This window comes from Salvelinus alpinus, chromosome 16 (genome assembly GCF_045679555.1).
Source record: "Salvelinus alpinus chromosome 16, SLU_Salpinus.1, whole genome shotgun sequence".
Classification (NCBI taxonomy): Eukaryota; Metazoa; Chordata; class Actinopteri; order Salmoniformes; family Salmonidae; genus Salvelinus; species Salvelinus alpinus.
In genome coordinates, this window is record NC_092101.1 from 39,706,563 (window position 1) to 39,720,016 (window position 13,454).

The 13,454-nt window shown below is 45.7% G+C and overlaps 1 protein-coding gene across 2 annotated transcripts in view; it reads right to left on the reverse strand.

Moving 5' to 3' along the window:
- Positions 1-13,454, reverse strand: part of LOC139541501 (collagen alpha-1(XXIV) chain-like) — a 316,499-nt gene that overhangs the window by 41,425 nt on the left and 261,620 nt on the right. For both annotated transcript variants that reach the window (XM_071346202.1, XM_071346201.1), the window contains exons 32-41: positions 11,292-11,345; positions 6,667-6,720; positions 6,359-6,412; positions 5,838-5,891; positions 4,516-4,569; positions 4,248-4,355; positions 3,969-4,022; positions 3,761-3,868; positions 2,784-2,837; positions 1,620-1,673 (exon numbers count right to left, since the gene is read on the reverse strand). In XM_071346202.1, coding sequence (XP_071202303.1) covers positions 1,620-1,673; positions 2,784-2,837; positions 3,761-3,868; positions 3,969-4,022; positions 4,248-4,355; positions 4,516-4,569; positions 5,838-5,891; positions 6,359-6,412; positions 6,667-6,720; positions 11,292-11,345 — 648 coding nt within the window. The remainder of the gene's footprint in view (positions 1-1,619; positions 1,674-2,783; positions 2,838-3,760; positions 3,869-3,968; positions 4,023-4,247; positions 4,356-4,515; positions 4,570-5,837; positions 5,892-6,358; positions 6,413-6,666; positions 6,721-11,291; positions 11,346-13,454) is intronic.

The window sequence follows — 13,454 nt, forward strand, 5'->3', positions numbered from 1 at the left end:
GGATAAACAAATGTACAGTCAATAACACAATAGAAAAATCTATATACAGTGTGTGCAAATGTAGTAAGATTAGGGAGGTAAGGCAATAAATAGGCCATAGTGGCGAAATAATTACAATTTAGCATTAACACTGGAGTGATAGATGTGCAGATGATGATGTGCAAGTAGAGATACTGGGGTGCAAAAGAGCAAAAATAAATAACAATATGGGGATGAGGTAGTTGGGTGGGATGTGTACAGGTGCAGTGATTGGTAAGCTGCTCTGACAGCTGATGCTTAAAGCTAGTGAGGGAGCTTTTGTAATTTTTGCAATTCGTTTCAGTCATTGGCAGCAGAGAACTGGAAGGAAAGGCGGCCAAATGAGGAGTTGGCTTTGGGGACGACCAGTGAAATATACCTGCTGGAGCGCGTGCTACGGGTGGGTGTTGCTATGGTGACCAGTGAGCTGAGATAAGGCGGGGCTTTACCGAGCAAAGACTTATAGATGGCCTGGAGCCAGTGGGTTTGGCGACGAATATGAAGCGAGGGCCAGCCAACGAGAGCGTACAGGTCGCAGTGGTGAGTAGTATATGGGGCTTTGGTGACAAAACGGATGGCACTGTGATAGACTACATCCAATTTGCTGAGTAGAGTGTTGGAGGCTATTTTGTAAATGACATCGCCGAAGTCAAGGATCGGTAGGATAGTCAGTTTTATGTGGATATGTTTAGCAGCATGAGTGAAGGAGGCTTTGATGTGAAATAGGAAGCCAATTCTAGATTTAATTTTGGATTGGAGATACTTAATGTGAGTCTGGAAGGAGAGTTTACAGACTAACCAGACACCTAGGTATTTGTAGTTGTCCACATATTCTAAGTCAGAAGCGTCCAGAGTAGTGATTCTGGATGGGCAGGTGCGGGCAGCGATCGGTTGAAGAGCATGCATTTAGTTTTACTTGCATTTAAGAACAGTTGGAGGCCACGGAAGGAGAGTTGTATGGCATTGAAGCTCATCTGGAGGTTTGTTAACACAGTGTCCAAAGAAGGGCCAGAAGTATACAGAATGGTGTCGTCTGTGTAGAGGTGGATCCGAGAATCACCAGCAGCAAGAGCGACATCATTGATATATACAGAGAAAATAGTCGGCCCGAGAATTGAGCCCTGTGGCACCCCCATAGAGACTGCCAGAGTCGAAAGCCTTGGCCAGGTCAATGAAGATGGCTGCACAGTACTGTCTTTTATCGATGGCGGTTATGATATCGTTTAGGACCTTGAGCGTGGCTGAGGTGCACCCATGACCAGCTCTGAAACCAGATTGCATAGCGGAGAAGGTACGGTGGGATTGGTAGCGGAGATGGTCGATGGTCGGTGATCTGTTTGTTAACTTGGCTTTCGAATACTTTAGAAAGGCAGGGCAGGATAGATATAGGTCTGTAACAGTTTGGGTCTAGAGTGTCTCCCTCTTTGAAGAGGGGGTGGCCGCGGCAGCTTTCCAATCTTTAGGGATCTCAGACGATACGAAAGAGAGGTTGAACAGGCTAGTAATAGAAGGTTACAGTACATGGCATTTATCTTCAAAAGGCTGAAAACATAACACTGTGTGTAGGAGGAGGACAAAAAACATGCAAATGCATAGGGTACCTTTTCACCTTTGGGTCCAGGTGGTCCTATGGGTCCTGGTTTGCCGGCGTGGCCCTAAGAATAACCAAACCCATGATTACTCACCTATATCTACATCATATGCTGCATAATATTCAAAGAACCCATAACTCACGGTCGACAGACAGTACAATAACACATAACTTAAGTCGCTCTGGATAAGAGCGTCTGCTAAATGACTTAAATGTAAATGTAAATGTAAATAACTTGACACGGCGTGGGTTGTCAACATTGTGTTAAACACGATGCTTTGTTATAAACACACTCAGGACAGCAAGGGAGAGAAATATATCCCTGGTATAATGACTTATTTGTCAGGACCACAGAAATCACTCAACAATTTGGGTGGGTGTGTGATTGAGCTAAGAGTGAGTGTAAATTTTAAATTGTATTTTATTTATTGGTGCGTGACTGTTATTGAAAGTTGTATTGTCAATCTTGTTTTGTATTTAACGCCACTTTAAAGGTGTACATGACACTGCAACAAAATTTCCCCATGGGGACAATAAAGTAAGTAAGTAAGTAAGTAAGTACAGTACAGTACAAACAGACTAAAAAGGAACCACGTGAACTTGTAGTGCCCCTGCATCGTTACGAAACTAAAAGCCAGAATGAGATTGGCGATGACCTGGCATCCTCTGGAGTTGCCAGAGGTTTTGGTTATAAGGGTTTGAGGTTGACCATATCCAATTTCTTCTTTCTTCTTGTTTGGCTAGGTGTGTGTTTTCTGTGGTATTGAGGTGAATCTCTCTGTCTAGTTGTGTTTGACTGAAAACCAGAATGAAGACTGGCTGTGGAGGTACCAAAACAAATGTGGTTTTAAGGGTTTGGGGTTTGGCTTTCTTCTCTGTTCTGGCAGTCGGTTTGCTGTGGTATTGATTCGACACCAGGTGTTATGTTGTCTAGTTGTATTTGGCTGCAGAGAACTGTTAGTATATGTGTGTGTGTGTGTGTTAACATGTTATTGATTCACTGGGGTGAATCTTCCTGAGGTGAAGAGACTGGGGTGAATCTCTCTGAGGTGAAGAGACTGGGGTGAATCTCTCTGAGGTGAAGAGACTGGGGTGAATCTCTTTTAGGGGAAGAGAGCTGATCTGATAAGGAAGTCAGGAGTCATGACTTGGAGTCAAGACAGGAATAACTCACTGTGTATCCTGCAATTCCAGGCATCCCCTCAGGCCCCATGACTCCTGGACGACCCTGGAAATCATGCAGAAAACAGACACATTCATTTTTACAACCATTTGTTTTGCTATTCTATCTGCACTATGTGGTTATGCTGAATATAACCTTGGAGTTAAACGTTAAGCACCTATGCAGGCTGCATCCCTGGACCTGAGGTGTTGTATGACACTAAGCCGTACATCTTTCCTTTCCCAGCTATCACAACAGAGGTTTCATGGCATAGCACTCCTGGGAAAGGAGTTTTCCTTCCTCTATGTCTTCCTGTGTGATCCCGTGCTCCAGGGGGAAAACGGTTATTTAAAGCCTTTGCTCTGCTTTTGACATCTGTTTTTTACAACTCATAACAGAAAATCTGATAGGCCTATTGCTTGTCTTCAAACACTACAGGATTAGCAACCTGCTAATTGCTATACAAAACAGAGGGAGATTAGCTTTAGAGATTAGGAAAGATGTCAGATCACTTCTGCTTAGTCTGAGCTACTGATCTGACAGAGGCTTTGCCAGGTTTGAATAATGTAATATGAGGTCATTCATTCAGGGTTGCTTCTCCAGAGAGAGAGGGAAACTTAGGAAGTTCATCAACATTATTTATATAAAATATTACAGGCCTGCCAATGACTTGGGAATTATGCAATTTGTCAATTGTGAGAGTATGTGTATGTATATCAACAAGTATTTCTACTGGGTGGTAGGATGCTGAGTGTGTTACCTCATCTCAACCAACACAAGGACACAAGGAAACAGCTCCATTAATTTCAAGTGTTTCTTGTTGAGACCGAATGGAGGCTGCTGTCCTCTTGGCCACTCCAGTGACCTGAACAACACAATAACCTGATAGACTCCCTTCAGTACTAATGAGGGACACTTTCCTACACATATTGCCCACATAGGAAGTTAGGAGGGGTGAGAACTCGGAGAATACATAACTGGGCACTGACCACAGGGCCTCTGGTTCCTCTTGCTCCTTTCAGTCCCATCCCTCCTTCCTGGCCAATGTCCCCAATGTCCCCTGTCTCACCGATAGGACCTGGTTTGCCAGTCTCACCCTGAAGACAGAACAACAGTAAAGCTGTGAGAGCACGGACACCCATGAGGAATCGGTGATGTCATTTATCAACACATGCTAATAGTAAAACAGGTGTGTACCTTCTTGCCATGCCGTCCTCGGTTGCCGGGGGGACCCTGTTTCCCCTCTGGACCCTGGAAGAGAGGCAAACTCATTAGACACTGGGAGACAAAATGGCTGCTGACAAAATCATCTTCTTTGTTACAATTCCATTGTGACAGCGACCTCACTGAACGCCAAGTGCCCCAGAATACTGACCCCTACTGGGACACATTGGCATCATTACCTACTGTACGGCTTAATTGTTGTATCATTATTATTTTTTGTCATAAGTTTAGCTAATAAACGGACACACTTACAGAGAAACCACGTTTTCCAGCCACTCCGGTGGTTCCAGGAGGCCCAGGGTCTCCCTCTATCCCCCTGTCCCCTGCCTCGCCCATGGGCCCACAGTCACCTGGCTCTCCCTGAGAGAGAGCGAGAGAGAGAGAGCGGGAGAAGAGAAAGATCAAGATGACAAGAAAGAAAGAGTAGGAGAGTAAAGAGACATAGGTTCTAGGAGGCTTCTGAAGTAGGAGCAATAACAGCAAAGGACTTCTCATTTAGCTTATTGTCCAGTGTGTTTACCTTTGGTCCATCTTTTCCCTGGGGCCCGTCCTCGCCAGCAGGACCTGGAAGACCCTACAAACACAGCATCACATTTATTTCAGCCAACCATGGTCACTGCTGTTACAATTAATACCATGCTAATATGTTCCTATGGAATGTTTAGGCTTTACTGTCCAGTATGTATAGTTGACTCGTATGATTGTAGGTTTACACAAACCCACAGGGCATGAAACATGTTGTACATTGGAAAGAGCCTGACTGTGACGATTATATTTTCCTTCCGTTATATGTAAGCCATTGTGATTACAGTTTTTGCCGATTGCTTATTCACTGAAAGTGAATTCTTAGACAAAAGCATCAAAACCTTAACTTTTGTAACCATGCCCTAAACAAAAGCACCAAAAGTACAAACACATTTTCTGCTTTGCACTTTGTTTGCAATTCTGCAACACACTTGCAAAACACTACACACTGTTTCTTACATTAGACATTTCGTTCAAGAATGAAATCTCTTGCAATCGTTGGGAAAACACTTCTATTCAAAATGCAAAACATTCCTGAAATTGGCAACACCCACCCACCCACACACACACACACACACACACATGAAAACATTTATACAGTAATTGAACACCAATTAGTCTGAGCCTTAGCACTACAAATAGACCTCAGGTAAGCTCACCTCTTTTGTGAGAACTTTGCAAACATGGAGGCAGTGAGAGCGAGAGGAAGAGAGGAGTAGGAGGAGGACAAGAAGGGGACCAGGCAATAGACGGAGACATATTTCCGATGACATTAGGGCCACTTTGGTGGACCATGTCATAAATCATGGATTGACGATGAGGGAGGCTGGGCAGAGCGTCCAGCCCAACCTCAGTCGCCACACAGTAGCATCCATAATACGGACATTTAGACTGGAGAACAGGTGTGTCTTCAACTTTCTACACTAGACTGTAACTATGTAATTGTTGCACATCCTTCTGCATCACAGTACAATACAATGTAGTTCTACAACAGGATCTCTGAGAGTAAGCTTTGACACAAAGGACCCTCTCTCTCTCTACAGTGCTTTCCCCTGGCCCAAGAAGAAAGGGAGAGAGAGGGAGGGGAGAGAGAGGCTCCTCCGACATCCCTGAAGGTTATTGATACAGTCCAACAGACAAAAACAAATCATTCTCAACACTGCCCTGGCCTTCGCCGGCCCAGGGATTACACATCTCCATCAAACGAGGGCACAGTAAATATACGGGCATATCGGATTCTCCCAAACACAAGCAGAGCAGGATTAGGAGCATAGACTGTGTTCAGAAGGTCTTGTGAAGGACTCAGTCAGGACTCACTCTCATTCCCTGCTGTCCTTGTTCCCCCTCTCCTCCAACCGGCCCCCCGTGGCCCTGCAGGGACACAACAATAGAGGTGCTCAGGAGTTTATACAAAATAAGATGATAAGACAAGCTCAACTCTAAGTTCTGTAAATGAGTCTTGAGGTACTGTAGCCCAGGAGTATTCCAACTTCCAAATAAAATATTACTTCGATGTAAGTACTTTATTTGCGAGTGTTGACTGTTTTCATAGTGCTCAGGAGGTCACGTCCCCTCAGGGGGACATAACCCAACACAGGGATGAACAGATGCCATGGCCCTCCAAGAGGCTTCTGGGTACTAATAGGACCTGGTACCGCTCTCAGATTAACAATGCCATCTTTTTATATTTTTCATACCTAGGGTATGTTGAGGTACATCTTCTGTACAAGTTCAATGGGTGAGTAGGCTAAGCGGTAAACTTTACTAGCATGTTGTCTGATTTGTCATTTTGTTTTGGGGGTTTTAAAACCAAATCAGTAATTCTCTAGGACACTAACCTTTATCCCAGGTTCTCCAACTGGACCTGGCTCCCCCTCTCCGCCAGGAGCTCCCTGTGGAAAGAGAGAGAAGTAAAACAAAGTGTGTGTGTGTGTGTGTGTGTGTGTGTGTGTGTGTGTGTGTGTGTGTGTGTGTGTGTGTGTGTGTGTGTGTGTGTGTGTGTGTGTGTGTGTGTGTGTGTGTGTGTGTGTGTGTGTGTGTGTGCAAAAGCATGAGGGAGTGTGTGTCCAGAAGTATAGTGAAAATCACAGTGAAACGACAACAAAATAATGAGATCCAATCTTGATATTAAACAACAGTTATGTACCTCATGTCCTTGCTCTCCGTCAGGTCCTGCGTCCCCCGCGGGTCCTTTGGGCCCCTAGAGGAGAAAAACAGCCAATCAGAGGCCGCAATGGTTACTGTGATATCATGTGATGTGGCGCATCATGGTTTGATTGTGTTCAAAGTAACAACTGATCCATAACACATACCTACCCTAACCAGAAACCGTGGACGGATGGCGGCATCCGCGAAAAACTGAAAGCGCGATCCACCGCATTTAACCATGGAAAGAGGTCTGGGAGTATGTCTGAATATAAGCAGCGTAGCTATTCCCTCCGCAAGGCAATCAAACATGCGAAACACCAGTACAGCGACAAGGTGAACAGCGACAAATTCAATGGCTCAGACACGAGACGTATGTGGCAGGGTCTACAGGAAATCACGGACTACAAAAAGAAATCCAGCCACGTCACGGAAACCGATGTCACACTTCCAGACAAACTAAACACCTTCTTTGCCCGCTTTGAGAATAATACAGTGCTACTGTCACGGCCCGCTAATAAGGACTGTGTCCACCCATCTCCTTCTCCGTGGCTGACGTGAGTAAAACATTTAAACCTATTAACCCTCGCAAGGCTGCTGGCCCAGATGGCATCCCTAGCCGCGTCCTCAAAGCATGTGCAGACCAGCTGGCTGGTGTGTTTACAGACATATGCAAATGCTCCCTATCCCAGTCTGTTGTCCCCACATGCTTCAAGATGGCATCCATTGTTCCTGTACCCAAGAAGGCAAAGATAACTGAACTAAATGACTACCGCCCCGTAGCACTCACTTCTGTCATCATGAAGTGCTTTGAGAGACTTGTCAATAATCATATCACCTCCACCTTACCAGCCACCATAGACCCACTTCAGTTTGCATACTGTCCCAACAGGTCCACAGACGATGCAATCGCCATCACACTGCACACTGCCCTATCCCATCTGGACAAAATGAATACCTACGTAAGAATGCTGTTCATTGACTACCACTCAGCATTCAACACCATAGTACCCTCCAAGCTCATCATCAAGCTGGAGGCCCTGGGTCTCAACCCCACCCTGTGCAACTGGGTCCTGGACTTTCTGATGGGCCGCCTCCAGGTGGTGAAGGTAGGAAACAACATCTCTACTTCGCTGACCCTCAACACTCAGCCCCCTCCTGTACTCCCTGTTCACCCACGACTGCGTGGCCATCCAAGCCTCCAACTCAATCATCAAGTTTGAAGACGACACAACAGTAGTGGGCTTGATTACCAACTACAGCCTACAGTGAGGAGGTGAGGGCACTCGGAGTGTGGTGTCAGGAAAACAACCTCTCACTCAATGTCAACAAAACAAAGGAGATGATCTTTGTTCAAAACTTCAGGAAACAGCAGAGGGAGTACCCCCCTATTCACATCGAAGGGACAGCAGTTATAAGGGCACAAGGCGAAACCCAAATGCAGACAGGAAGCAGATGGTTGAGCTCCGATACTTATCATAACAAAAGGGGTAGGGAAAAGGCAGGTCGGGGACAGGCGAGAGTTCATAAACCAGGTCAGAGTCCAAACAGTACCAGGCGATAGGCAGGCTCGAGGTCAGGACAGGCAAGGGTCAAAACCAGGAGGGCTAGGAAAAAACAGAGACTGGGAAAGATAGGAGCTAGGAGAAACACTGATTGACTTGGCAAAACAAGACGAACTGGCACAGAGAGATGGGGAAAACAGGTGACACCTGGAGGTGGGAGAAAATCACAAAGACAGGTGAAACAGATCAGGGCGTGACAGCAGGGCATGACAGCAGTGGAGAAGGTGGAAAGTTTTGAGTTCCTCGGCGTACACATCACAGACAAACTGAAATGGTCCACCCACACAGACAGTGTGGTGAAGAACCTCAGGAGGCTGAAGAAATTTGGTTTGTCACCCAAAACTCTGACAAACTTTTACAGATGCACAATCGAGAGCATCTTGTTGGGCTGTATCATAGAAATTTGGCATTCGACAGCCCTGCTGTCACGCCCTAATCTGTTTGACCTGTATTTGTGATTGTCTCCCACGATACAGTAACTGCACCGCCCTCAACCGCAAGGCTTTCCAGAGGGTGATGCGGTCTGCACAACGCAACACTGGAGGCAAACTACCTGCCCTCCATGACACCTACAGCACCTGATGTCACAGGAAGGACAAAAAGATCATCAAGGACATCAACCTCCAGAGCCACTGCCTGTTCACACCGCTACCATCCAGAAGGTGAGGACAGTACAGGTGCATCAAATGTGGGACCGACAGACTGAAAAACAGCTTCTATCTCAAGGCCATCAGACTGCTAAACAGCAATCACTAACTCAGAGAGGCTGCTGCCTACATTGAGACCCAATCACTGGCGACTTTAATTGTCAGGCTGTGGGTAACTGGTGCATGGAATCAGGCACAGGAGAGCAAAGATGAATGTACAAGGTAGTTTATTCCACGAACTGCACCAGTATAAAACAAATACTAAAGGTGCGTGAAAATACCGGTCACTCGTAAATAACGGGCGTAATAACGAACCCGGCAAACAATACCAGCCATAAAGATACAACCTGAACATAATAAACAAACACGCACACCAACATGGGGGAAACAGAGGGTTAAATAATGAACATATAATTGGGGAATAGAAACCAGGTGTGTAGAAAACAAAGACAAAACAAATGGAAAATGCCGGTGACGTCGACCGCCGAACGCCGACCGAACAAGGAGAGGGACCGACTTCGGCGGAAGTCGTGCCATTAATAAATGGATCACTAGTCACTTTATACAATGCACTCTAAATAATGCCACTTTAATGATGTTTACATATCTTACATTACTCATATCACATGTATATACTGTATTTTATACCATTTATCGCACCTTGCCTATGCCGCTCGGAGATCGCTCATCCATATACTTACATGTACATATTCTCATTCACCCCTTTAGATTTGTGTGTATTAGGTAGTTGGTGGGGAATTGTTAGATTACTTGTTAGATATTACTGCATTGTTGGAACTAGAAGCACAGGCATTTCGCTACACTCGCATTAACATCTGCTAACCGTGTGTATGTGACGAATAAAATAGGAGACCTGAGCCAACTCCTCGTGCTTACCGTGGGGAGAGTGTTACTGGTCAGGCACCGTGTTATGCGGTGGAGCGCACGGTGTCTCCAGTGCGCTATTCTAGCCCAGTGTGCTCTATTCCTGCATTTGCAGGGCGAAAATAAACATCCAGCCAGGACGGGTTGTGTCAGCTATAAACTCTAGACCTCCAGTGCGTCTCCACGGTCCCGTGTATCCTGTTCCTCCTCCCCGGACTCGCCCTGAGGTGCGTGTCCTCAGCCCGGTACCACCAGTTCCGGAACCACGCACCAGGTCTACAGTGCGCCTAGACGGTCCGGAGCTGCCAGAGTCGCCCTCCTGTCCGGAGCTGCCAGAGTCGCCCTCCTGTCCGGAGCTGCCAGAGTCGCCCTCCTGTCCGGAGCTGCCAGAGTCGCCCTCCTGTCCGGAGCTGCCAGAGTCGCCCTCCTGTCCGGAGCTGCCAGAGTCGCCCCTCAGTCTAGAGGCGCCCTCTACGATGGTCTTCAGTCCTCTACGATGGTCTCCAGAGGCGCCACCTAAGTGGGCCAAGACTGAGGTGGAGCGGGGTCCACGTCCCGCACCCGAGCCGCCGCCATGAAAAAGGCCCACCCGGACCCTCCCCTTTAGAGTCAGTTTTTTTTGCTGCCGGAGTCCGAACCCAATCAGAGGCAGCTGTTTATCGTTGTCTCTTTGCATGTCTGCACTCATTGTTGCATGTCTGCACTCATTGTTTATAGCGTTCACGTTCGTTTTGTTAGTTTCTTTAGTGTTCTTCGCGTTTATTCGTCTTACATTAAAAGTATGTATTCACATCACGCTGCGCTTTGGTCTCCTCACTACGACGTTCGTGACAGCGGGGGTTAAGTGTGTTTGTGTGTGTGTATTTGTCTGTGTGTGTTTGTCTGTGTGTGTGTCTCTCCGTGTGTGTGTCTGCGTGCCTGAGTGTGTGTTTGTCAGCATCAAAGCTGGAATCATTAGTCACACTCACATCCCATCAGCCACATGAAATCACACCGCTCTTTACAGCTTGCGTTTTACAGAGCCCTGGAACAACTGATTCAGGGTGCGGGAGTAATACCAGAGCTGATTAAATTATTAGAAATATAAACATAAAAGGATGGCTGCCTTTACACAGGCAGCCCAATTCTGATATTTTTTCTTCTAATTGGTCAAAAGACCAAGACCAACAGACACACAAAGTCCAAAGGCCTCAGGAGGAAGAGAGGCTTAATCGTTTTAATAACACATGTTCACCTCACAGGGACAGTCTGTTTGACATTCCTATACCACAGAACAGCCACAGCCACAGTGGCTGCGTTTACACAAACACAGCCAAAGTGTCATAGGTAAGACCCAGAGTGTTCCCCTATCAGGTTGTGTGGTTAGGTCGGAAAACTCCTGGCCCTCATCACGCTAAGAGAGGTCATGAGATTTATTCCTTTTAGGGAGTTTTCCTGCCCACTGTGTTGCTGCTTACACTTTAGGGGTCTAGGCAGGGTTCCTGTAAAGAACTTTATGACAACTGTTTGATTGGTTGGTCGATACTCACTGGTTCACCATGGGCACCCCTCTCTCCTGTGCTGCCAGGGATCCCAGCTTGCCCCTGAGAGAGAGACAGAGGTCAAAGTTCACCAACATACTATTACAGGCTGAACCAGATACAGAGCCTACAAGAGACACTATCAATGGATCTGATTGGTCTGGAGAAACAAACATAAAAAACAGTAAGTCTGCAGAAAATATAGTGTACATCTAATATTCCAGGAATGGAAAAATCCCCTTTGAGAAGTTGGGAAGGGACAAGCCTGTGAACTTGACGCTTGAACTTGATCCATAGCATCCTGAACACAAACACTGAGGAAGCAGTTTCTGTTACAACTGGGGAAGGAAGCTATTGAATGTGGTTTATCAAGCATATCAAATGTGTATCAAAGGTATTACATCTGATCTGAAATATTTGGTTGCTTTATTAATCTAGGATCAGTGTGATATTCTATGCACATCCATTGTCCATCATGACTAACCCAGGCTCTGTTACACAGGAGACACAACATACACAACCTTTAGCCACCTCAAAAGGTCTTTGTCCCAGCAATGTATGTCACATCATTCACATCAAGTTATGAACATACTAAAGTGCAAAGTCATGATGTCAAAGTTAGGGCTATGTCTTAAAAGGTCCAGTGCAGTCAAAATTCAGTTTCTCATGTGCTCTGTATCATATTGTACAACAGCTTCTGAAACGAACACTGTAAAAGTCAGTGTTATTTCCTGCTGGTTGAAATTACAATCTACATAGGACCTTCTAATCAGAATGTTTGGCATGGGTGGAGTTCAGCCTGCCTGTTGACATCACCAGGCATCAATTAAGTTAATAGACTGATAACAAAGTGAGTTCCAAACCTCTCTTCCAATAACAGCTACTTTTCAGGTGCCCTCCCCCTCCCCACTCAGACAACTCCCAGACAGTCCTAGCAAAATGATTGGTTGAGAAATGGAAAACTATTACAGCAAGGTACTTAATTGTTACTCAGAAATGATTTGATGTTTATATAAAAAACAGCTGGATTGGGCCTTTAATCATCTCTGTGGTAAATCTTTCACAGGCTTAAAGGTCCCCTCATAGATTCAGATTCAGAGTTTTTAATAGTCAGGGTTGCAGGTGTGATTGCAGGGTAAAGTTAAAATCTTAGGTTTCGAGCTCCAACATGCAGGACTAAGTGAAATAAAATAATGAAAATGGTGATAAAAAACAACAATAGAAATAGAACTATAGACATCATAACTGTATCAGTGATGAATAAATACATGTCCATTGGAATGGAGGCAGAGTAAAGGCTGTTTAGGGGGTGGGGGGAATGACTATAGGAGGAGCGGCATGACCATTGAGGGGGTGTGGATAAAAAAAAAAAATATATAATTTAAAAAACTAAAATATACATATTAACAACTGGAACAGTAATGAATGTTGTTGGGGTGGGGGCAGAGTAAAAGTCAGTTGGGGGGGGGGGGTCCATAGGGGGAGTAGCAGGGGGGCGTAGCAGGGGGGAGGGGGGAGCAGGTAGCTGACTAGTGGTGGCTTTTCAGCAGCCTGATGGTCTGAGCATAGAAACTATTGGCCAGTCTTCCAGTTTGCCATGATACTCCTGTACTTGTACTGTAAGGGACCTTTAAGTGGTCTACTATTTACAACCCCTGTTGTAATGGTAAGTATACAGCAGGACTCTCTAGCAGGGCTCTCCATCCTTGTTCGTGGAGAGCTACCCTCCTGTAGGTTCTCTCTCCAACCATGTTCCTGGAGATCTACCCTCCTGTAGGTTCTTTCTCCACCCTTGTTCGTGGAGAGCTACCCTCCTGTAGGTTCTCTCCAACCCTGTTCATGGAGAGCTACCCTCCTGTAGGTTTTCTCTTCAACCGCTGTTGTAATGGTAAGTGTACAGCACTACCCTAGATCACATAACACAATGACCAACTGAAATCTGTCTGTACAGCACAGAGCAAACAGATGAAAAAGGAACGGAGGAAAGATGGAGGGGACTGGTAATTCTCAGAACTCTTCTTACAAATGCCCTCAGAGAGAAAGAGAGCTGAAAACAGAAATAAATCATGAGTTCTTATAACATGGGAATACTTTTATTGAAACTGTAAATCAAAGCTCTGTGTGCACAAATGCTCCCCTAATTTGTCAGCGGGAACTGAAAGGAACATCCAG